The sequence below is a fragment of the Oxyura jamaicensis genome, chromosome 2, assembly GCF_011077185.1.
Source record: "Oxyura jamaicensis isolate SHBP4307 breed ruddy duck chromosome 2, BPBGC_Ojam_1.0, whole genome shotgun sequence".
NCBI lineage: Eukaryota > Metazoa > Chordata > Aves > Anseriformes > Anatidae > Oxyura > Oxyura jamaicensis.
The window spans coordinates 10,645,996-10,671,991 of record NC_048894.1 but is presented as its reverse complement, the minus strand read 5'-3'; the positions used below and the strand labels follow the sequence as shown (position 1 = coordinate 10,671,991).

At 42.0% G+C, this 25,996-nt stretch overlaps 1 protein-coding gene across 5 annotated transcripts in view; it reads right to left on the bottom strand.

Annotated features, from left to right (window-relative positions):
* Positions 1–7,388: 7,388 nt before the first annotated feature.
* ZMYND11 (zinc finger MYND-type containing 11) overlaps positions 7,389–25,996 on the bottom strand; it is a 107,692-nt gene continuing 89,084 nt past the window's right edge. For all 5 annotated transcript variants that reach the window (XM_035316881.1, XM_035316884.1, XM_035316883.1 and 2 more), the window contains 9 exons: positions 24,456–24,543; positions 23,193–23,248; positions 22,557–22,634; positions 21,890–22,008; positions 19,874–20,081; positions 17,950–18,018; positions 15,796–16,068; positions 14,512–14,697; positions 7,389–9,795 (listed from right to left, as the gene is read on the bottom strand). In XM_035316881.1, coding sequence (XP_035172772.1) covers positions 9,673–9,795; positions 14,512–14,697; positions 15,796–16,068; positions 17,950–18,018; positions 19,874–20,081; positions 21,890–22,008; positions 22,557–22,634; positions 23,193–23,248; positions 24,456–24,543 — 1,200 coding nt within the window. In that variant the 3' untranslated portion in view covers positions 7,389–9,672. The remainder of the gene's footprint in view (positions 9,796–14,511; positions 14,698–15,795; positions 16,069–17,949; positions 18,019–19,873; positions 20,082–21,889; positions 22,009–22,556; positions 22,635–23,192; positions 23,249–24,455; positions 24,544–25,996) is intronic.

Below are 25,996 nucleotides of genomic sequence, written 5' to 3'. Positions count from 1 at the left end.
AAAAGTCTGATAAAAGACCTTGCAGCTGCTTCTGTGCACTCTTGGCCTGAGCTGCCAGAGCGCGGTACAGCACACGAGAGCTCCACAACACACTGGGCAGCTTGGTTTCAACAGAAAGATCCACCTCTTGCATCCACCTTTCCTTATTGGGGAGCACAGTGATCCCACCAGGCTCCTCAGAAACGCAAGGAGAGGCAGCTGGCTCTGGGGAAGCGGCTGACCTCCCTCAGGGGTTTTCCCAGTCGGCCCAAGGTGCTGTTAGGCCCCGGCAGAGGCCTCAGCGCAGCGCCGAGCAGGCCGGGGCTGGGCACTGGAGGCTGAGGCCCAGGAGGTACGGCCTGAAGTCACCATGGGCAGGCACCCCCCCGTCCCCAGGGCAAGAGCCAGCCTTCACTCTGTTTTTCTATTTTTATTTCATCTGGGGAGAAAATTAAAGAGTTCACCCTGAGCTATTGGTGTGATGCTGAGTGCTTCCTCAGCAGACCGCCTTCCCCAAAACCCTCATTCACCCTGCTGTCATTTTGGTAGATTTAGGCTTTTCTTTCCAGGGTTTTTCTGTTCACTTTTGCGAGCTGGCATCTTAATACTCATCCAGGAAGCCTCCCAGGCATCGCCTCACTTGGGCTGTACCTCACGGAGGTCACCATCTTTGAAAGAGCAGCTCTTCTTGCCTCACCCACCGACCCGCAGCAGCTCATTTCTCTGCCTTTTTAACACACATCCCTGTGCTGGATCCTGTGTGGCCGTTCAGAGCAACTGCAGATTCCCCAAGCAGGTGACAGTGCTGCCCACCCCTCAAAATCTGTGCCAGGAGAGCTCATACTCCTTGTGGCTTTACACAGCCAAGCTTTCTTCAAAACCAAAGCCCTGTTGTGTTCTGTATGATCCACCCAGGGAAACCAAAAGGCTTTGTCCCAGGAAATCCCATAATGCAGCTAATAATAGTTAAAAACAACAACAACAAAACTGATCTTGGTTTAATTTCATGCTTTGGTGGTAGGCTTCGTGCAAGGCCGAGTCTGGTGGAGGGGTCTGAAGGAGGGGACGAAGCAGGTGGAAGCATGGTGCCACCAAATGGCTCCCAGCTGCAGGTGGCAGCGCGTGGGAAGGGTTTGGGAGGCAAGGAGCGAGGAGCTGCACTGAGCCCTCCCTACAGGAGAGGACAGAGGTGGAGGGAGCCCTAAACGAAGGGCAGCTTTAGGAAGAGGGGTAGAGCAGAGTAGAAAGAGGCAGAACCAGAAAAGAGAAGATGGTGCTGGTGGAGGTAAGGGTCCAGCAGCTGAGCCCCGGTGGATTCAGACAAGTAATTTGAGGTGCCCACAGTTTGATCTTCTCACAAAGGGGCACAATTCAAGTCAGGGAGATCCAGGGGCCTGCACCCGGCCCTGTTATTAACCTCAGATTCAGCCCAGAGGCTTGGATGAACTGCTGAGTGCTGATGTCAGCCATGTAGGGGTTTTGAGACAACAACAAAGAGATTAAGAGAGGAAATGCATGGGGTTTGGAGGACAGACACTGTGCAAGAGAAGTACAGCGGTTATCTCAATCCAAAATGTTCAGGGAACTTAAAAACCCATCCCTGTATTAGGGAAAAGGACTGAAGGAAAGTGCTTGGAGATGGTGAGGGTAAGAGGAGCGGCTGCACATGGGACACAAATAACTTTTACATGAGGCAAGGTCAGGCAGGGCGTGTGGCATGGTCAGGGAGCAGGGGAGGGTGAGAACTTGAGCCAGCAGCTGCCCTGGAGAAATTGGTGGCCACTCGAAGGAATTAAACTTTCCACTGCAGACACATTTGTTCACTAACATCTCTGGGATGCCTCCCACAAGCATTTGCCTTTAGATAGTGTCCTGAAATCCACAGTAGGATTTTTCTTTGCATGAATGCTTTTCTCCCCACCACACATGGGCTGTGTGACAGGGTGAGGATATGTGCTCATGTGTGCCTGTGTGGCTGAAAGGCCCTGTGGCTCTGGGAACTCCCAGTGTGACTGTGTGGCTGTGGGGTTGCTGCATGTAAGGCAGCAGCAGCAACAGTGTGCAGCACCAGCAGGAGCAGGATGGTGGATGGTTACTTTAGGTCCTTCTCTTCCCTTCCCATGCCACTATTTGGTTAGCAAACCAGAAGGAAAAAAAAAAAAAAAAAAAAAAAAAAAAGTAGATGAAGTGAACAAAACCAGTTTTTTCTTAAATGAAAACTGTCACTGTAATGCTTCCCTTCTGAGTGGCTCACCTAGCAGGGTTACAGCCTCACTGTGAAAACAGCGTGATCACAGTTTTGCTTGCATGCATGCAGACACGTGCGCTTCCATTTCAGCTTCCTTATAATGAACGGAGTCATTTGCTTCTCCAGCACATTAAAGCCAAGAGATCTGCAGGAGAGAAAGTATGCAATGCATCAGCCCAAGCGAGATGTGACAAAGTGTAAGTGCTGGAGAAAGCATCTACATATTCAGGTTAGAATTGGTCTCATAGGAAGTTCAACTTCATTTTAGGTAAATATATTGATTCTATTTATCTAGTTTTGATTAGGAAATACTGAGCCACGGAAAGGACAATAACTGTAGGACATGTTGAGGGCACTTGCTCCTTGCAATGTACACTTCAAGACATATCATTAAAAAAAAAGCACACACACACACACACACAGGAAATAAATAAATAACTAAAACTGAGCCCATATTTGACCTCAGTTTGAGTGTGGATTGGCCCTGTACCAAAGGGGAGCATTTTCATTACGGTCCTCAGAGAGCAGCAAGAGTAGTGTGGCCTCCTCACAGTGCCTGCATGGCTCCTGTTAGGAAGCACACAGACATTCAGCGTCGCACACAACCTGCAAGGTTGGAGGAACACAACCATGCAATAAACTTGAATTCAGCAAATGGTCAGAAATTTGGCTGAAATTCCTGTCAGGACAACATTGCTCCAACAAAAGCCTTTGGAAAACTTACCCTGACCTTTGTGAGTGGCCTTGCATAGGAGCAATCCTGCTCTGAACACAGGATGAAGTCAACCCAATGGTAGATTAAGATGTTGCTAATAGAAGATAAAAAACAGAAGATAAAATAATGTCAGAGCAAATAACCCTCCCCCCAGGAACCAACCAAACAACCGAACAAAAAGCTTGGTATTGCTTTGGATCCAGTTCCACACACTTTCTGTACAGTCAGCCCCAGTGAAGTCATGTTAATAGATTGCAGAGCTGGTCTGTGTGAAAGATGCTCAGGAATGGCCTGAAGGGGATCGGCAGCCCCACTGCTGAGCTATGAGTCTGCTCAAGCGCAGCCCCCAGCCACTGCCATGGTGTCGTAAAAACGGCTTTGTTAAAAGTCTGATGGCAGCAGCCTGTAAAAGGGCAGACTTCACCAGTGTGCTGAACAGCCATCTGCCATCTCTGGATGGGCAGCAAATAAAAATGGCCTTCCTCCTCCTCCTCCTCCTCCTCCTCCAGGTGCTGACACAGCGCTTTGTGTTTCAGCCCCAGCAGCTGCCTTTTGGCAGAGGTCCTTCAGGCCTCAGGATCTCGCAGGGCTCATCAGTCAGCAAGCTGCAAGACTTCAAACCAGCATAAAAATGTCACAACAATTCCTGCTCTGAGGAGCTGAGCCCTAACCTCCAGAAATATATTCATCTATCTATTCATTTATTTATTTTTAAGCAAGGGTTGCTGCAGGACAGGCCCCTCTGGGCACTGCCTTGCTGCACCAAGCAGTGGCTGCAGCAGGCAGGAGGGACAGGAGTGCACCCTCTGCCTGGGGAGGTGCTGACCAGAAGGGAAAACTGGGTGAAGAAGCAGTAGATTTGGAAGAAGCTGTTACCAGAAAAGATAGAAAAGTGGTTGCATCTCTGCAGAACGTTCTGTATGGAGAGTGACCCTGGGGACCTTCTGCTTTGGACCATGGCTTCTGTGCCTCACGAAAGCCCAGGCAGGGCGATGGAAGGAACGCAGGAGGGGCTGCAAAAGGCTGTTACCTACACAGCAAGGGGCTCTGTCTACCCCTAGAGGCCGCCCACCACAGGCAGAGCAGGGTTTTAGGGGAAGGGACAGTGGCACAGCTTCAGGCGGGTGCTGCTCCTCGTGAAGCCCAGGCCTGCAGGCAGCACACCCAGCCCCTTCAGCAGAGTGGGCTGGGGCTGGACCAGGCGGTGCGCGTGGGCACGGTGGTCGTGGGGGCTTTGTGCCGGGCTGGGGGGCAGCTTGGTGGTGTGGAGCTGTTCCCAGTCCCCAGCAGCTCCTTCCTGCAGCCATGGGGTGCTTGTTGGTGTCAGCAGTTCTGGAAGGGAGGCTCCTGCACTGGTCAAAGCTCGAGGCAGCTCAGATAAGCTGTGGAGGTGATGGGCTCGGGGCTGCGGCTCCGCACCCCAGTGCCAGCTCCAAGGGCTCCGTTTGCAGCCCCACAGCGGCTGGTGGCACCAGGGAGCCCAGAGCTGGAGCACTGCTGGTATGGCAGCCGCAGGAAAGAATCGCAAGCAATTGCATTAGGGAAGATCTGCTGATCTTTTCTTCAGGGGAAAAAATAAAGGGCTTCCTGTCACTTGTGGTCTTTACAGACTTGTGAGAAGTTAGAGAAAGGTTCAGTCCCTTGGTCAAGTGTCAGAGTGGCAAAAAAATGTTGATCTAGTGCATGAGCCATGCATGGCAGAGTTTTGGGCAGTATGTTTTTTTCAACGAGGAGCCCATGTGGCTCCTCAGGCAGGCCCAAATCTCCAGCGATCCCGCAGGGCCTGGGTGCTTGTGGCCAGCAGGGCTGCAGCTCACCCCAGTACCAGGCTCACCCTGGGGTGCCTGAGGCACTTTCCCTCCTGCCCCTGGGGGGCTTGGAGCTGCTACAGGCAGTGCACCGACTTTGTTCATGTGTGCAATGAAGCCACTTGTCACCTCACAGGCCTGCCACAAGGGATGAGTGCGCGCCCCCTGTGCTGTGGCTCAGGAGGTGAGGCAGGGCCCGAGGCTGCGCGCGACATCGTGTGGCCTCCTCGGGGCAGTGAGCTGCCGGCAGAAGGCACTTCTGTCAGTGGAGGCGTTTTTAAAACAAACAAATACATAAATAGGGCTCTTGCTTTTTAACAGGCATTGTTCCCTGCTGCAGACGTGCCTTCCCGAGCACTGCTAAAGCATTGCATACAACCAGCTCCACATCACCTTCATGCAGAATTAGGGTCTATTTTTAGGTGCCTTTCTGGGACAAATCCTATTTCCACTGAAGCTTTATGCCAGCTTAGTTTTCACTTCCAGGCAGTTAGTGGAAACTGGCCGGTGGCTTTGTGAGCACACATGCATCTCGCCCTTTTGGCACAGCATGTGCTCTCCCTCTCGCTCTGTCTCTCCTCCCCAGTTCCTCAGAGAAATTCATGTAACTCAGCCAATCACAGTTTCAAACAAAACAAAAGTTCCTCGGCCTTTCTCCTATATTATGAATTATTAGTCGCTTTTTATGTGAAAATTACCTGCAAAGCAAACTCTGTGTTTGATTTCAGCCCGTCCATCACCATTTGCCTTAAGCAATCTTTCAGCACTCAGCCACCAGCCCCAGGGGAGCGGCACAGCCAAGCAAAACTTTGTTTTCTCTGGGCTCTCCCTCTCGCTCTGACTGCCCAGTTTGTAATGTTTAGCAGCCCAGCAGTTCTTCTTGAAGGAGCATTAGTCAGAGTATAAAGTACTTATAATCCTTTCGACTTCTGGAAATGGGTTTTATTAAGATAAAATATAGCACTTTTTTCAGGGTTTTGGAAGATCCGGGATATATATATATATTTCCTTTTACATTAGATGTGAACATCTCCTACTTAAACCTAACACTACTGTACTTTTCTCACAAAAGGATGGTCCTTTCCACTTGCAGTTGAATTTCCCAACAACAAAGGAAGGGCCTTTCTGCTTTTGATACTTACGCCCCTAATTTGATTTATGAACACATTTGGAAAGCACATGTACGGCTTGTGTATGTGCACTCAGTGAGGCTAAAATTGGCTGGGTAGCCCCTAACTACCAGCAACAAATCCCAAACATACTTCACATAGTGCTGTAAGGGCTGGAAAAGCAAACAAGCCCTGAGCTGGGCAGCTCGCTCCACCTAAAGGAAGCAGGAGGCAGAAACCTCATGATTTAAAATAAAGTAATAGCCAGAATTAATAAAATACTAGGAAAACACAAATAAAAGGAGAAATAATGCCTTTAAGAGTGATGCTGTGGGATTACTGGGTGCATATCCCTGCCTGCAGTGGTGAGGAGGCAGCAGCTCGGAGCAACCCTGCTCATTCCAGCGGCATTTCACCGGGGATTTCTGCCAGTAGGATGCTGGTGCTGGGCTCAGAGGCCGACTGCAGCTACTGAAAGGGGAAAAAGCCTGGAAAAGGCAGCTGGGGGAAGGTTACTGCCTTTTTCTGATCCCGCTTTGTTGGTTTGATTTGGTACAAATGATTAATTTGCAGTATGTGAGCTATGTTGGTTATTCGTGTTTAATAACTTTTAAAATAACTTTTAGCAAGTTGAATGAATAACATCTGCAGTCTTGGGTAAAATGCTTGGACTCATTTAAGAACAGAGAATTTTGGACAGCAAAATAATAAAAGAGATTTTGGGGGGTACCTTTAAATATTTAAAATATAGTGAGTATTTTTGTTTGTTTGTTTGTTTTGTTTTGATTTTTTTTTTTTTTTCCTGGGATAAGCAAGTCTTGCCAGGTATTGATTTCCACAGAGAAACGCTAAGGGAAGTAATTCTCAGCACCCCTCCTGCAGCCCTGAAGCCCTGAAGGGGCTCTAGGACAACCTGGATCCTTGTCCCCAAGTGGCCCCTCCAGCTGGGTGCTGTGGCCATGCCCTGCAGGCAGCAGCACCCGTGGGACTGTGCCACGGTTTGTGGGACCACCAGGCAGCAAGTCCTGGTCCTGAAGGCAAGTGCAAGATGTTCCCACTCAGGGCTGTGCCTGTGAAAGAAGAGCTGGTGCTGTCCAGGCTACAGCTGGACTTGTGGAAGTCCCCTCAGCCCCTCCAGGTAAAATTGCTTTATTGCTCTTGCCCCAGGTGTGGGATCACGGCAGTCGTGGCTGGGGCCAGAAGCAGAGCAGGGCCAGGGGGGGTCTGTGAGCCACAGGCACACAGGAGCTGGCGTTAAAACCAGCACTTGATGGACATGGCCCTTGAAGGTTGCTGACCCTGAATGGGCTGAAAAAACTCATTTTTGGTGCCAAGAGCTGTGTTTAAATGCCTAAGCCCTTGCACGGACCTGGTGGCGGACCTTGAGTCAGGCAGCAACAAGGTCTCCAGGCACGGCCACTCCATCCACAGCTTTCTAGGAGAGGAAAAGAAACAAATCAGCCCAGCGTACGGCAGCCAAAGGACCCTGGGACAACTGGCCAGAATTAACAGACGCTTTCAGCAAATGCTTTTTTTTTTTTTTTTTTTTTTTTAAATACATTTATTACCCAATGTTAACACATTAAATGACTCTATATATTGCTAGTCAGAGCAGCTTACAAAATGCCAGAATGCATCATAAACTGGACAGCCACAATGAATAATTACAATGTGCATAGTGGCTAAGCTCAACACTTTAATATAGCTTTATGATTTGCAGAAAAATTAATTTTAAATCATGATTCCTAAAACAATCAATTGTAATTTTACCTAAAACTTATACAAAACCAGGCCACAATCTTTTTTTTTTTGTTTTGTTTTTTTTCTTTAAAACACACAGTTTTCACGCTGTAGTAACTTGGAAATGTGCAACCGTGTCAACAGAGACAAAAAAGCCAAAGTAACACGAATCTTACTTTCATGCAGCTATCAGTTAAATATTACATATTCTGGAATGATTTTACACCAAAAATATTTCCACAATAACTTGCTTTCATAGGGGTGGATCGAAGTTTTGGAACTCGTAAAGTAATCGAACAAGATTGATTTTTAGTTGTGAAGTGTTTTACAGTCACAACACAGAGGCGACAAAAGTTAATTACACATTTATCAGGCAATAATGTAGCTGTGGTAATACAAGTTACCATCTACTTACTATTTTTTTTTCCAATCAGCTCACCACTTAATTTCTGCAACATATTGGGCATTATTTGGCAGTATCTAGTCAATTAACTTATATCACCACTGTAAGTAAAAAAGATCAGGATTTCAATGGCAGTTCACAGAAGTCTTAGTTATATTTTCATCTTTATAATGACCCTGACAAATCCTAGAGAAAACTTTTTTAAAGGCTTTCCTCCTGATTCTTCAGCTTCCATCGTTCCATCATGTAATTGCTTTCAATAAATATCAAAGATCTAAATAAATATTTACAAATTATTCCTCTAACTTCTCAAAAAATAGCTGGATGATTAATGGGCATATGACTCAGTCTAAGACCAATCTTTGAAAGAAACTATAATGCGGAGACACTTTAAAAGAAAAGCTATTTAAGTAAGCTTTACATCTATTTAAAAAATTGTCTCTGAACATGGATGCAATTCATATATCTATATATAAAACAAACAAAAAAAAAATCATTTTTCAACTATCGATCCATTCCTATTGGTAATGCTTCTTAATCCAGACATTCCGCAAAATACAGACTTTTTACAAATCACGGCATCTTTAATACAAGAAAATTAACATGCATTATTCTTCATTCTGAGTACAGTGATGGAGCTCATTATTAGGCAATGACCCATTACTACAAACATAACGGCTTCTGTGAAACTTAAGTGCTTTTTCTCCTTTTATTATCAAGTTACAATGGACCAGGTGACACCAGATCATAGGCAGTCAAATGACATTGGATTGGGGAGGCTGAAGGGGGCGCAATAAAGAAATTTGTATGCCTCATAATTCCACATATGAATAAAGGTAGTTGGTTTTTTTTTGCCTTTTTTTTTTTTTTTGGCTTTTCTTATTCTTGTTACAAGCACTCATGTTAGGACAAAGATGAAATGTGCAAACTTCAAAATTTAAATATTCATTTTTCTCTAAGATCCAGCTCAGTAAAAGATTACCCCAGTTCCCTGTGATTTTAAACTACAAGATCAAAGCTAATATTTTGTTATAAAAGTTATATATTGAAAAGAAATAATGAAAATAAAACACAGTTGGGAAATATTTAAGAAAAAATATGCAGGACTAGCACCTGCTGTGTCAACCCTGTTCCCTAAATTCAATCATGTACCCACTGGTATAACCAATAGATAATGCCTTTAAACAGTAAAATTAAGCTGAACAAAACCAGCTCAACAAGGTTAAGAAATAAATGTTACATCAAGGTAGTATGCTTCGTTTTTCTGAAACAGTTCTGTAGTTCTTACATTCAGATCTAGTTTTTAAATGTTCCTTTTGTTAAACTTGCATGGTTTTTTATTTTTAGATCTGCTGCTTTTAAAGATTAAAATCTCTGTAAAACCTAAAAATGTTTTAAAATTTGCTGAAAATGCAACAAATTCTCTAGTTTAAAATTATTTAAAGTAACTTGCTCCCAGAGATGTTAAATTCACTTCGCTGACAAAATTTTGGAGGAGCATTAAACAGAAGATTGAAATTACTGTGCAAAATTTCTTTTACGAAAAGTGTTTAAAGGCTGGTGCAAAATGGGAAGCAAATTCTAAACAATTTTGGCTTCTTGGAAACAAAAACCGCTGTGTCTGAGAATAGCAATCATCGGGGTGGTTTACTAGGGGAGGAACAGCTCTTTCATCTTTTTCTGCGGCAGGTACGTTTGTGTTCAGCATGCCAGTGCTCCTGCTGACACTTGATGGAGCAGTAGGAAGTGTTCCAGCAGCAGTGGTACATGGCCTCCTCTTCACAGTTGTAGCACTGGAGAGAACAAAGAAGACGAGATTACTGCCCTCGCAGGACCCCTCCTTAAAACACACTCGTGTTTTCACCTGCTCGTGGATTCACCAGTGCCCATGGAGCAATATTTCTCTTGTACTCATGCCTGGGGCATCCAAACACAGCAGAGCATTTTTCACACATGCTGAGAAAAGCAGCAATCTGTAGCAAATATTCACAACGTTTTCATGTTTTCCATATTTTGGATTATTGCTTTAGAAAAACCCGTCTCTCATTTCAGAAAACTCACCTCTCAGGGCAGTGGACTGAGATTTTTCAGCCGCACAATACAAGAACCATCTTTTACTCTACATCTGTATAATGACATCCTGATCTAGGTCTTACAAGCTATGATAAATCAACGGGCACTCCTGGGGTGAGCAGGTTCTGCACAAACATCAAGATCTGCTTTCCTGAGGTTTCGTTACAAGCCTGGTCTGTCTGGAGGCTGATGATGGCAGTGCCGTCTGGTGAAAACAAGACCTCCTGCTACACAAGTGCTACTGGGAATAGCAAGACAGTGCCTTGACCTTCACGACCTTCAGAAGCCAGGGAAGGCCTGGAGAACTCAGGAGGAACACGGGCTCTTGGGCTTTGACATGGTTGCCTGCATGGTACAAAACTCCTGGAAGAAAACATGCTGCACAGCCCCTGATGTCTGCAGAAATACTGGGCTCTGGGTAGTGCCACAGCAAAGAGTATTTCCACCCTGGAACTCACAGAGTGCCCCCAGTTCCCTGGTAGCTGGAAATAACCCTGAGGCCTCTGAGGAACTAAACAAGGGGATCAATGGTCAACACCGGTACAATGAGGAGGTACAGCACCCAGATGGGCCACGGGCTTTGTCTCCAGCTGGTTTTATACCCCTTAAAAGAGTGCAGCACAAGCATTAACTAACATTCTGACAAAAAAAAAAAAAAAAGAGAGAGAGAAAAAAAAAAGAAAAGCACATACATTTGGGTGGCATTACTGGTAAGGGAGCTGCTTAAACTCGGCACCCTTGACAAACAGAATCTAATGATCTCAGATTTGACTTTCTGAATTTGTGATACACAAAATCAAAGCGTATTTTTAAGAATCAGTCTGAAACACCCCTCGTATGCTGGGAAACGGAGAAATGTGCAGGCTGCATGCACGCCACGGAGTAACACAGGATTTAATTTTTGGAGTCTAGCTACAGCATTAATAAAACAGAGAACTACAAAGAAAACAAAACAAACCAAATTGCCCCGAAACAAAACAAAAACTTAGCAAACCTACACACCACTAGAAGATACAAGACAGCTGACTTTTACATTGGCTAAACCAGTAACTTTATTTACATCAGCGATCAAGGGACTGCCTGAGCTGCAGGAGAAGGGAACCTCTCCATTTTGTTTTTATATCTTAGCTCCAGGGAAGTTTATATGTACAAATGTCTGCAAACAAGTGTCCTCTTGAGGTCTGTTTTCCTGTTTTTTCATGTTGCTGGCTGCCTGTGAGCCTGTGGGAGCCATTAGGAACATCTGCTGGAAAGGTGCAGGGAACAGCTGCACCTCTCCCTTACACAGCACGGGCCTCAGCCCCGAGACCAGCTCACATCTGCTTGCTTGGAGAGATCAAAAAAAGCTAAGACAGGAGAGGACAACTGATCTGTAGAACCTGCAGTTCCTTTTACACATGCTGGCCATACGGGTGGGATGTGTATCTCCCCATAAAAAGGAAAATAAAGCATCAGCCAAGCTGGTACCAGCACATGTGGCACAGAAGGCAAAATGCCAGCCGGCCTCAGGCTTCCTTCCCTTTGAATCTTCCTCTGCCTAAATGTTATCAGCCACTTGGGGGTTTGTTTCAGACAGCACCCATCACGGACAAACTCATTCACTTCAAAACAACCTGCTGCAAGTGAGAATAAGTATACATGCAAGCCTTATTGAAAGAGACAGAGGTTAAAAATGAGCTATGCACCACTTGAAGCAGTGCTTATATGCAAGTAAAATAACCAGGAGAATCTGCAAAAGAAACAGAACGGGAGCAGCACTCCAGCCTGAGCTCTGTAGACCGTTTATGGTCTACCATTTATGGTTTAGTGGATGATTTGTTAGCTTTAGGTCAGAGGTTGGACTCGGTGATCTTGGAGGTCTCTTCCAACCTAGACTATTCTGTGATTCTGTGATCACACTGCAGAACCTCATGACCATCATCTCTGCCTTTTCATTTCTTCCTTTCATTTGCTATTCACTTAAGGCATCTACATTAAGTCCAAATTTTCTGAAAATATCAAAATGAAATTTGGTTAAGCCAAGGGGGACTGTGACCAGCTAGAGAAACAGAAAATGTGGTTCTTTAACCATGCGTTAGCTCCTGAGGGCTGGGAGTGTGTCTGCTCGTGTGCCTGTCTAGCACCAACAAAATGATCCCTTTATTCTGACCAGATTTTTTTTTCTTTTTAGGTATAAGAAAAATACAGATAGAATATGAATAATAGCAGCTGTATTCCCAAGCCTAGACATCTGCATTACGCAAAACCAGAGGCCTCTGGTTCTAATTAAAAAGCAAAGCCACCAAAACTCATTTAGTATGTGTTAATTACATGAGATTTTAGTAAGGAGGTATCATTATTATAATAGCAGCATACAACAGTGGTACTGTCACCACAGACACACCAGGGACTGTCATTAGTACCACCGAAAGACAAATCACTGGGGAGTTGTGTAATTGGACCGGCTCCAGCCGCCTGAGGCTGCGTGTTGGCAGGCAGATCCATCAGCTTGAATGCAAAGGTGTTTATCCTTCCCTCCCTCTCCCACCACATAAAAACCAGCTGCCTGTACAAGGCAATCATTTAAGGTGGTAACTGACAGCTCTGGGCCCACAGGAAAAGGTGAGAGTGTCAAACACTCCTTGTATCTTTAATTGTCTTGCTTGGAAGGAGGCATCGCGCACGTGACCGTAAGATGCAGTGATGTGGTACCACGGCACTCCAAAGGACAAGGTAAAGACACACTGGAGAAGACAAATGTAAGCCTCAGGAGCGTCCTTCCTAAATTCTGCCTTCAAAAGACAAAACCGAAACCAAAAACCAGCTACAGCACAGAGCCCAGACTCACGATCAACGTGTTGTGCTTGAATTACTGCTTATCAGCTGAATGGGGCAACAGTTCCCGTGTGCACACAGAATGGAGCAGATTTGACATCGTTTTATAGCGGTTGAAGCCAATTCAGTTTCACTCTCATGTATCACAAGCAAAAACACGCATGCAGACACGAGGGCTGGTAACTAATTAAGCACAGTAACTTGATCAAGTTTGAGACCTAAATAACTTCTGGGGTCTGCAGAGACAGGTACACAGGGAGGAATTTGCTAACTGAGAGACTCAAGCGCTGCAGTATCGTAACACACACAGTGAAACTCTGCTAGGAACAGAAATTAAAACTCTACAGGAGCTCAAAAGATATTTGAAGTAATTTCTTTTCTCTTTATTAAAAAAAAAAAAAAGTAACTGTGGTAGGCAGCAAACTATTGTCTCACTTCAGTACTTCTCTCACTCCTCTACAGAACACAGTTTTCTCTGCAGGGGGCATCGTTTCTTCTGTAAGAACAAGGAGTAATGAGGCTGAACACAACCCAACAGCCCTGTACAGGGGAAGAAAAACTGTGCTGCAGACCTGAGCAAGGGCTGGCTGTCCCCAGGCAGCAGCAGCAGCAGCTGGGACGGTGGCCGTCTATCGGTGCTCAGCTGAGCGTGCCATCTTGTGGCAAGGCACCGGCACATTTCTCAGCTACACTTGGCAAAATAAAAGCTCAAAAGTCGGTGAGTAGAAACTCTTTCAGTGACCCTCCTTTATTTTATAGATAGCTGTAACAATGCGGTGTGAACGTTAGCTTTAATTTCCTTCCCCTATGAAAATGATCAGAGAAATAGACAATGTTGTATGTGTGCCAGGCTCAGTGATCCTTGGAAAAAGAGTTTTCATTCATACTCTACTAGAGACTAGCAGGACAGTGCTGTAGTGCTTGCAGCGTTTGCCCAGATGCTGCACAGCCATCTGGGAGAACACACTTTGGGGCTGAAAAGAAATCACAAAACAAACAAAAAACAGGGGAAAGTTTGCAGCTTGTGGTATTGCAGAATGGTAAGTTGGATGCCTGTTTTCACTTTTCTAAAGGACATGAAGACATGCCTTCAGCAAGCAATCTACAGATACGGGCTTAAAGTCTGAAAAAAGAAGGGAAATATATTTTACAAAGTCATGTCTTAAATATGTAAGAACATAGAAGAGCTGCAGAAAAAGCTAGGGGAGGAAAAGGCCAAAATTGTATCAATAACAGCATTTTTAGCAGGAGAATCTAAATGGATACAGCCAGAGTTTGTACTCTCTAGGTACTCTCCAGGCCTTGAGATCAAAGGAGTGTGAACATAACGTAGAATTTATCTGATATGGAGTACAATTACATGTGTTAGCAACACTTACAAAAATATTTTGACACAAACAGCCGGTTGGACTCAAGAAGATGGTCCGATTAATGCTACCTAAATCAGATGAAAGTTATCAAAACCTGGAGTTCAAATTTGGAGGAGAAGAAAACTTTATTTTGAGCTGAGACAAGTGAAAAAGCAACGCAGTTAGAAGTAAGGAAGAATACACCTTCAATAGGCCAGCAGTCTGCATTATACATTTCCAGTTATTGTCTGGTAATAAATTTTTGAGACTTACCCACTGCTTCTTCTTGGTCTGGGAAATCAGCTGCTTGTGCTGGCCGGCTAGCTTCTTAATTTCTTCTAAAAATTCTTCTTTGCACTTCTCCTTTACCTGCTTACATTTTCTGTCCATCTCACCTTGTGCATTGGCCACGGCTTTATTTACAGCCTGCCTTTTCTCTTCTTCCATCTCTGTACGCAGCTGGCATAAGAAAGTAATTCAGCAAAGCAAGTCAGTGCATAGCTATTGGAATAAACCTATCTTCTTTAAACCTCTATTACTGATGTGGGTGGAGGTAACATAATTAGAGATTTCTTCTATTTAGAAAACAAAAAGTTATCTCCTTTAGAGCTATAACAGAACTTCTGTCTCATAAGAGACATACACAATAAAAATGTCATTCTAATTCTATTCTGCAATGCAACTACAGAAACAGCTGCACACGTTCCATGTATATTTTGTTAATTATCGGTTTAAAAAAATATGAATTTCTTTATGTCATACTAATACTTTGTCTTTTCTAAATCTACAACTGTATATAAATTTACAGCAAGGGCACAAGGGAAATACAAAATGGACCATGCCTCAGTTCAGTTAGAGGTACCTTTTTAATATTCATTGTTGGTGGGATTCGTTTGCCCTTATGTAGGTAAAAGCTTGGTGTCTTAGTCCTACAGGATTAAAATCTAAACCCCCTACATTCATTTCATAGTCCTTCCTCCAGGAGGAAATTCTCATCTTGAGACAGGCGTTTAGGGGAGGTCAGATAAGTCATCCTCTGAGTTGTCCTGCTTTCTCCAGCCAAAGGTGACCAGATTGGACTCAGGTACCGAATTTTTAGAGAGTTTATCATTAGAAGAGAAAATTCAAGTGAATTTCAACCAATCTATTTAATGTTTAGGTTAGAAGATTGACAGAAGAATTATTTATGAATAGCATTTAAACAATGTCATTGTTTACAACCACACTTGACAATGGAGACAAAGGAAGGCTTTGGAAAAGGATAATGACGAATGAACAATCAGGTTCACTTCTGGATCACAAACTAATTCCACAGGACTAGAATCAAAAAAAGCAAGAGCCTTCTGTTTAAACTAAGGTCTGTTGGTACAGAAATGGCCTGAAAAGCAATACTGATGACTATTTTTACGTAGTCTCTTTGAAAAAGTGTTTTTACCCACTTTCTGAAGGGTGGATGTTACAAAAGTAAAAAGGAATGTGAAAACAAAACAAGACAAAACAGAACACCACTCCTCCTCTCCTCAAACCAGAGTGTAGGTGGTATTTGACAAGTATTACCTTTTCCACTGCCTCTCGCACAACTCTCTCAGTTTCTCTTTTGTGATCAGCTTTCATCCTGTCCTTGAAATCATTAAAGATTTTGGTGTATTTGTCATGGCACATGTTCTGACATACGCCATCATTACTGGTCTGGGTGCTCCGATGCAGCATTTTTGGAGAAGAGGCACTTAACTTCTTGGTCTGAGTTGAGACTGAAACTTTTTCAATGGGCTGAGGCATTGTGGGAATTTCCTGGCTTGAACTTACTGCTTCAGTTTCAGGTTCTGGCTCCTGCAGAGAAAGAACAAGGTTGCAAATCCAGGTATCAGAACTGAAACAAGTTAACTCTCAGCTCCCCCAGAGAAAAAAATGTTATCTGGCTAACAACAGGGCAACAATTGTGAAAGGTGTTTGTTGATACCGGGGAGGCTCTGGTCAGGCTTTTCTGACCTCAGCTAGGAGCTCTCCTGAAGAAAGCACACACACGGCTTCAGTATGCCACACTCACCACCCTCACTCGTCCAAAAGTATCACCAACCTCATCAAAAAGTACGACCTTCCCTAGAATACCAGAGGCTATGCTAAATCGCTGCAGACCCAGTGGCACCAGTAAAGGGTTGCTACAGTTCCCCCCCCGCCCCGTCCCCATTACTTCTGAAGAGACTGTAACTGTGTGGCCAAGGTGCCTGAACATTTTTGGCAAATTCTGGGCTTACTCTGGCCCAACAGGCTCTGCTGGAGTCAGTAATATTCCATTTATTTCATAGAACTGCTGCAAAGATTGATTAGTACTTCAAAGGTGCTTTGAAGATGAAAGACTAATGAGCGTCTAGGTCTTGCTTCCAATAATATAGAACTAGACTTGGATGACCACAGAAGCTTTCTGTAATTACACAATTATCAAGAAAGAAATCATAGTTACTGTAGTGTACTGTACCGGGTTTAGCTTCTCACATTATTACAGTGTAACATCAATTGTTTCTGCTCTTCAGAACAGATAGAAGTAATATCCCTGCAAACTCTTGGTGATACTTGATGTGTCTGAAGACACTGATACACATTGTTTGTTTCGTTTAACTTGTAGTCTGTGTGATGGGGCACTTGTTACACCAACCAGAAGGCTGTGTATTCCCTTTTGCAACTGTTTTCTCTTTAATAGGTCACTCTGATTGACTTCTGCATCACTGATCAAACATAAACAGGGCTAAGAAAGCAAACGTTAAGACAAAAATATACAAAGGAAATTACAGCATTTGCTTGACAGAAAATGCAGTTAAAATTATGAGACATCCTGAACCGTAATCCAAGAAAGATACCACTCTCCTTTTCTGGCACTCAAATAGAGTTTGTGCCCCAGGGAGCTCCGGACAAGGGAAGTATGCCACTACCACCACACTGATGAAGGTGCCTTGCAGAGCTAGCCCCGCAGGATCAGATATGGCAGGGAAGCAAGTGCTAGGAGTGGCAGTAATGGTATTTCAGGCACCAAGGCAATCCCACACAGCTCTGGTGCTGAAATAGCCAAAGCCTGCTCTGTACTCTGTAGTGGGGCCCTGAGTCCTGTGCATATGTGCACTTTTTCTTAGTGTTCATAATGCAGCTGAAACAAGGCCAGGAAAATGTACTCAAAAGGTAGGAAATGCTAGATTTATGGCTGTCTCAGCAACTGCCCTCTTGTGTACAAGCATAATAACACAGTTCCGTAGTTACATGATCATAGGTTACTGTTTCCTCCAGTTCACTCTGTCTGTGAGTTGGATAGATGAGGGAAGAATTTCTGTAGGCAAGTTTGGATATGACATGTTATGAACTTAATATTCTTGATCTCACAAGACACTTTTAAATTGCTGTTTTTTTGTTTGTTTGTTTGTTTGTTTTTGTTTGTTTTGTTTTGTTTAGTTACTAAACTAGCTGAATTTCCTCTAAAGAAAAGGTTGTAAGCTGACTGTTGATTTATTTATGATACAGAATATTACCACAGTGACACCAGAGGCTTGCATGTAGCAAGTATGATTATGTTTGTTGGCAAGGAGGACCAAGCTCTGGGGCTGGAATTTCTAAGATTAATACTATAAAACCAGTAAAAAGTGACAGAAGCCAAGGGAGCATCTATTACCATTTCAGACTTTTAGTATTTGCTATCTCTGCCAACATGTAATTGAGGTTACTTACTTCTTTTTTGAGTTCCATACTCTGGTTACGTCGCCCTTTCTTTGCTCTTGGTTCCTGAGTAACCTTCAGCTGTGAACATTAAGGAAAGAATACTGAATCATTCCAAACAACACTTAATATGAGTAGCATTCACTGTAACATGACTGATGTATATTTTCTTTGTGTTTTACAATTGCTTAATTTAGCAAATACAAAGTTGAATAGAGTTATTAAATGAGAAGCATGTACAGTAAACTTTCTACATTATCAGTGACTATGATCATCTGATAAAAGAACAAAACTCTCAAGTTCTAATATTCAATATATATTTGCTAAAATATCCTTCACCATTCTTTGTTTCATTTCTCATGCAAATTCAAATGGTTTTTGGAATATTCTGGTATCAGCAACTCATAATTAGGTAGCAGATCTTGTTGAAGCCAGGAAGTAGCAACTATCAAAAAGAAAATGCAAATAAGCAAAGACAGTAAGATTATCTGGACTTGCTATAATTTATTGTAATTGTATACATGGAGGGTCATTAAATGTCATGGCTTAGAAAAAAAGCCAGTCTCTAGCAGATAGAAACAAGGATAAGATCTAAGTGAATGGTATATTACCCTTCAAGTGCTTACAGTAAAGTTCTTACTCCTGACTTTGAAGCATCCAGTACTAGCTAATGTTAGTGATAGAACACTGCAGATTATTTTAGAGCTCTCAGTTTGATGGCTACTCCTATGTTCCTCCATCTGGGAAACCAGTGAAAAAGGTATAAGCATTAACCAAGTGAAGGATGAACAGGTGAGACAGAATAGAAAATATTCAAATGTACACTTGAAAAGCTGGCAAAACAGAACAAAAAGCATTATCTTTCGTAAATGCTGTTTGTGACTGTTTTCCTGTTTCATTCTATACTATTGCACAACTACCTGCACAACATTAAATAAGAGGGGCTACAAAGGGCTAGCTAAGCAAACCAGCCTAGAAAGAGAAAATAGCTTTGCTAAGAAGCATCCCCTTAAAGCAACAACCAGTTTAATAAACTGTAAGATTTTAGCTACAAATTAGATGATAGACCTGTTGGATCAAAGGGCAGAAGAAGGCGGTCAAAACACACTGATCTTTTAAAATACAGACTTAGAAAGAGGCTGGTGGTTTTAAATGAAGAAAGATGTTGCCAGGCAAGAGGTTGCCAAAAATACCGAGAAGCATCCTAAAAGCTACAAAAATCTTCCTGCCAAGACAGTGATAGTGAATATGTAGCACCCTCTTGGACAATGAATGACTAACAAGGACCAGCTTTGATATGGGAATTTCAATGTGGCAATGCAAGGTTTTCTATCTTGGGCCTCTGTGCTCTTCACCTTTGTTAAAGCAACATAATTTTTTCTTGTTTTGCAGAACTATTTTTGAATTACTTTAATCAGTTGCTGGTCACATGCTCCTGAAGTGCCATGGTTGCACCTAACTTTAGTTGGGCTGGCTGAAAATGTCATGGTTGGTGTTACTCAAGGATCTGTAACACAGAATACAGTCCAAAGGGAACATGCTCCAGCTGTGAAAAGGCTGAACAGCTACGGGGCTGTCCCTTGATGAGGGTCCAAGAAGGCAGTGTTGCAGTCCATCTGATATCCGTGACATTTAACTTGAACATGCCTGTTTAACTTTAGAAATCTTGGTCTGTCTCATCAAGGTGCTGTAGGTGACAAAGACTTTGAAACCTTCCAGAGGTCGTCTGAGAAAATGAGGAAAGAGAAAAACTTTATATTCTTGCTGTTACTAAGCTACAAAAAATGGGGAAAATAAGCCTTTGAACCTTCTTACAGTTACCATAAAACTGCAGGCAGAACACAAGGCTAATATAAAAGTAGATTAATCAAAGACATGTCATTTTTGTACCCTATAATAAATTTTCCCTGGTTGCTAACATTGCAGTGGCACTCACTTGCTCGTTGCTGGTGGAGGAGATACTTGACTCTGCCTCCTCTTCCCCTTTATCCTCATTCTTTGATTTCCAGAATCTTCCCTCACGAAGAAAACGCTGGTGAAGCTCCAGCTCATCACAGGCCTTCTTCCACCCCATACTGCGTTTCACATGCAGCCGATGGATGTTAACTGTGATATCTTGGATGTTTTCAGAGGGGATCCAGGCCCTTTTGAATACACAGTACAGACAGGTTCAGAAACATTAAATACAGATGAGGGATCTTGACTTGAAAAACTGACTTCAAAACAGCTGACAATTCCTATTTACACAGAGCCTTCTACATTTGAAAAAATGTGCTGCATACCGTTAGACATTTGTGTTATTATAAGCACTTACTAGCTCTGGGTGCTATGGCTGAAATTCTCTCTCATTTTTGATAAGCCACAAACCTCTCCCAGCACCAATAGCACTCCCATCAACCTGCTCTCTTTCTGCTAAATGCCCTGAGTCAGACACAGAAGCATCTTTTTTGAAGGTTCATTTGCTAATCTGATTTAGCCCTTGACCTCTTTCCTAAAAGTGTCAAGGTATGTACCATACTATCACTTTGAATATAGATACTTTGTGGCTTGATCCTGTCTATCAGGACAGAGCTCATACAGGGATCGTCATGCTCTTTTGAATTGAATTCATGCCAGTGACTTGGTTCCAAAGGTACTTTGTCCTCTTAAATATTTTCAGAGAGTCCTCATAGAGTTAGATGGGCAGCTCTTGACATTTTGAAAGGTTATACTAAGCAGCACTGATATTAAAGAAAAAGAGTTACTGCCATGCACATCTACATAACAGAGTAAATAGAGTAACAAATTAAATATCTGTGGTCAGATTCACTATTCTTGTAACATAAATATCACTTCAGAGAAGTTAAAGAAACAGTTCTAATGTATACCAGCTGGGAATTCGGCCTTTCATTTTTCAGTGCATTAACTATGCAATGACTCTCTAGTAAGAGGTATTTTGCCGTTTCTACCAGCACACATTTAAGAAAAGCTGCAAGCACCTCATCTCACAACGGTCATGTTACTTCATAGTTTGAAGCTGTGTGAACTTAACGCCAAAACTACTAATGAGGGAAGCTGCATCTGCGAACAGATTCCAAGTAAAACATTCTGTGATTGTGACACAAATAAAGATCCTTTACCCACTTTATGCCTATCAGAAAATCTTGGTAGTTCATAGCAAATGAAAACATGTTATATAGCATGCAGGTTATGCTAAAAGCAATTTAAATGAACAGCCTCACATAATACCATTACTAAATTCTCTAGGCTCTTTTGGGATGCCCCAAAAGACACAACTTTCCCAACAACCATGAGTTAGTTCACAAATATCTCCTCTGCTCACATATAAGCATATCAATCAACCAGGAAAACAAAACAAAACGAAACATGGGTACATCCAGTGTAGTAACACTACTATAACCCTCCCCAAACACTGAACAAATGACAACTGAATTTGGAAATAAAAGCTCTGAATTTTCCAATCTAAAGATTTTTTTCTCTGAATCTGCAAACCATCTCACAGCAGGAAGTCCATCAATGCTCTAGCACTGAGATTGAAACATTAGTGATGTATTATGTTACTAAAACATAAAATTGTAATGTGCCTGCTCAGAAGAGAACACTGCACTAAGTCAGTACTGCTGGTAATAAGACTGTATTTCTGTCCAATTTTTGCGTTGGCCTTGATTAGCAGACTGATTTGACAGAACAGTTCTGTGGACAGAAGTTCATTTGCTTTCTTTAATTAAAATGGCATTAAGTAACATCCCTATGGCAACTGTGGAAAGGGAATCTCTGAGCCATTTGGCAACTTTGAATGTGTTAGACTGAGCTTTAAACTTTCTGAAACAATTATGGCATCATACTCAGCCTTTCTAGTGTTGGCAACCAGCTAAGCCAGGATAGATGATAGATGAGATAAACTCTTTTAAGTATTGTTTGTAAAAAGCAGCACATGGAATTAATAAATTACCTTTGGTGGTGATGGCCAAAAAAGCGAACATCGACTTGATTGTCCTCTTTCTGCATGACTTTGGCTGGCCAAAACCCAAAGCCTTTCATTTTGGCCCAAACCAACTCATGATTAGGTATCTGCAAAAAATATTGTAATTATTATTTGATATGAAATATGAAACCAATTCCTCCCACAAATATTCTACTGTAATATTACACTAGCATCTTAAGAACATGGTTGCTGTTTATGTCTAATGCTTGTTTTCACTTTTATCTTCTTACAATACATGTTTGCCTGTTAGATATATTGGTTGGATCAAAGTCAAAAAAACACAAAGTCTGAAAAGGGTGTAACTGTCTATTGAAAGCAGAGATCTTAAACACCCCCAAAATTAAACTCGTTTTTCTTTATAGCTTTCTGCAGGAGTAAAGTTTTATTTCTGTAAGCTCCTTATTTTCTTGTAAAAGCATTTTAACTGCCTGATAACTAACTTTTATTATCTGTACTGTTACAGCTTTGAACTTCAATCAACATTTTGTTTGTGTAAAATATCTAGACTTAAGAGTCTTAACTACACATTTGAAACACGCTTACAGAAAAAGAATATTCAATGCATTAATCACACCAAAACTGCAGGTATTTATACAGAAGAGCAAACAAATAAAAATCTGTGTCAGCAACATACGCAAGGATAGCAGAACCAATTGTCAGGTCGTGCATTTGACAAATAGAAACAGTTCTTGCAAAGCTGCAGTTCATCCAGCTGAAAAACAAAAACACATAAATAAGCTCCAAAAATCCTATTTCTACGACCTCACTAGTATAACTCTTTCTTAAATGGTAGAATTTTTCAGTCCTGCTTGCTAATTGGGTGGAGTTACTTCTGTCTGTGTAAATGAGGTGTGAAACAGTGACTTGAGAGCAGATGAAAGACAAGCTGCAGAAACATTATTCATGCTTTTGAAAAACAAGGGAGGGGGAGGGACTAATTGAATTCCTAATGATTTATTAAAGCTAAAATGCAAAGCATAGTTCTTTAAATTCATCAATATTTAAAGCAGATTCTGAAAGAAATAATTCAACTGTACAAACAGAGTAAGGGTGACAGCTGCCCCTACTCCAATCGTGTATTACTAGACTATCTCAAAACTAAAAAAAAAAAAAAAAAAAAGGAAAAAGGAAAGCAATTCTGAATGAGCAGTTAGAATTTCACATCCTTCTTATATTTGTAGTGGGAAGAATCATTCTCCTAGCATTCTCCTAGATTCTGAAACAAAAAACAAATAGCTTGTCTATATTGTGGTTATTTGGTACTACTTACTTCATGACATGTGTCTTTGTAAAGCATCCTCGCTATATCAGCTTGTTCACTGTCCGCTATAAATAAAAAATAAATACTATGAACAATCACAGTATGATCACAATGCTTAAAAAGACTTGCAGCTGCTGAGACTCATGCTGCCATTGTCTTGCTTTAGAATACAAAACATAATTCAGCCACTTGGATAACCCTTCCATTTAAAATTTTCTAATGATCAGTTCTGTATTTGCTTGCTCTTTCATGTTTATATGCAAAAATACTGTTGGGAGCTTTTAAACTGAACAATATAAATATAAATCTGAGGAGCAGCAGCAGGGACACAGGGTTGCTTTTAATAAGGATCCAGTTTCTTTCTCTGCTATTGTCTTAACAATTGCCCTAAAACATGGTTCTCTGCTATCACCACTTGAAGGAACACACATACAATCAATTTCTGCTCAAATGACTGTACAATCAATTTCTGCTCAAAGTAATGCTTCAGAAAGTATTTATCACTATGGGTTTCCTTTTACACTTGCGTATTTCTCTATTAGCACATTCACATCTCTCCCTGCCAACAACAGTGTGGGTTGTCTGACACTGGGAGAAGCCTGATCTCAGTCTCCTCCCAGTTTCCTTGAGGTGTCTGTGGGGGAGAACCACATCCTTACTGAAATGATGGCTCTGGAGAACCTTGTTACTGGACCTGGCTATAGCTTCTGAAAGTGGTGGTGGTGTTTTTCCCTTCCAGCCAGGCTGTCCCACCTTATCAAATAATCACTTAACACCTTCCCAGCGGCTGGCAGCTTTTGTGATGACCCTTTCCTGATGGCACCAGCAGGGCACTTCTAGTGTGCATGTAGCTGTATCTACTACTGCATTAAGGCAGATATTGCACACAAGTGAAAAAAGCCACACACCTGCAATGCACATTTCTGCTGATGCCGCAACATCAGAGATTGCACCTCTTTCCACTCTAGAACAATGTATGTATACTGGAAGAAATCTGTAGTGTAGATTGGTTTAGGGTTTAGGTTGAAGAAGAAACAGGATGGCAAAGTTGTAAATTCCCACTGATAGGCTTAGCCAGAAAGGATGAAAATACGAGCGTAGCAAACCCTGCAGTAAGCCAAGTTCCCTTGCAACTTAGTTTGGTTTGTAAGAGCTCTCAAATGACTTTATATACACTTAAGATTATATCACACCAAATTCAATCCATAACTTGTGAGCTTCCTACAGATAAAGATAAATCAAATAATGCAAGTAGTAAATGTAGCACTTTACCTCCATAGAAAATCACTGTGTTGTGTAGAAGCAGCTGAGCATCTGCTTTGAACTCCTCATAACTCCTGTACTTTCCTTCATTTACTTTCTATACAAAAGAAAACACAGGACTGTGAAAACACTGTCAAAGTGCTGTACCTGTTTTATGCAAAGAAGCCTTCATGGAAATCTGCATTATGCAATACAGATCAGACGCTGCCTTTCCCGCATACAGAAGTAACACTCACATCTCTTTGACATTGTTTGCTAGTACCTGAACACTGGCTGCAGCGGTTCCTTTATGCAACACCTAGCAGTAAAACAGGTGCTTTCATGTTTGATTAAGTTAAAAAAAATCCTCTCGGTTATAACAGGGTAAGTCTGAGTAGGTTCCTCATAAGATGTGACCTAGGACACTTGTTCATATGAAGGTATATTCCCCGAAGTAAAGCTTTTATACCTTAAAATACATGCTAGTTTCAAATCAATGTTGACTGCTTTTATAGTTCTAGGATCTTCCTTTGACAGTGAGTGCTTTCTGATGAAGGCTGATTGCTTTAGTCTTCCAAACTCATAACAAAAGCCTACAGAGAGCCATGCAGTTCATTTTCCTAGCGTGGTCTAGTAAGGAATGCAAGTCTTTTCAGTTATGCTCTATGAAGAATATATATGAGAGCTGCTATCATCAAACAAAAAATCTTCAGTTTCTGGGATGTTATCAAGGCCAAAACAACCTTCTGTGGAAGTGGGTGAAGGTGACACAGTGAAAGGGAAGCCTGACCAATTTTCAGGTTCAACCAGTATTGCTGGTACATCAAGCAAGCCAGTAGTGGTTGTCTCCAAAACTGTCAGTGCAGCTATTGTTTATCCGTATGTTTCAATAACAATAATAAAGCTAAGGCTTTTTACATCTGTAGTTGTAAAGGACAATATATACTAGCATGCCATAGCAATCGAGTTGCAACAATGAACAAGATGAATATGCTATTCATTTTGGTCATGTGTAGTTCATTTACATGAGTCACCATCAGACCCTCAGTTCAAAAAAAAAATGAAAAAGATATCTACTAAAACTTTATTTTTGGAACCATTAGTGCAAAACATGCAAAAAAAAAGTCATTTTTTGGTGATCAACAAAATGATTGGTTCTTTATGAATCATTTAGATGTTTATAAAGTTGACATCTACACAATGTCTCAGTGACTAAAATTGGAATACAGTCAAAAACATTGGGCCAGATATGCAAACACAGGCACTCAAGTCCATACTCAGTGACTTAGATAAAGCATATTAAAAAAAAAAGATTTCAGCTACTTGCAGGTTCTAGTAAAACCTTACTGCAAAACAGATTGAGGATATTCTGTGTCTGAAAACTCAATCAACACCAATCAAGATGTTTTCACTTGGTTACTTATTCATAAGGAGAAGTATGAAATTTTAAGGTCCCATATTCAGTGCTGGCTACAATACTGAAATACTCAGCATGAGGAGAACTAAACAAGACTAGTATTTTAGTCCTTAAGGTTATCTTCACTGATAACAAACACCATAAACACTGTGAA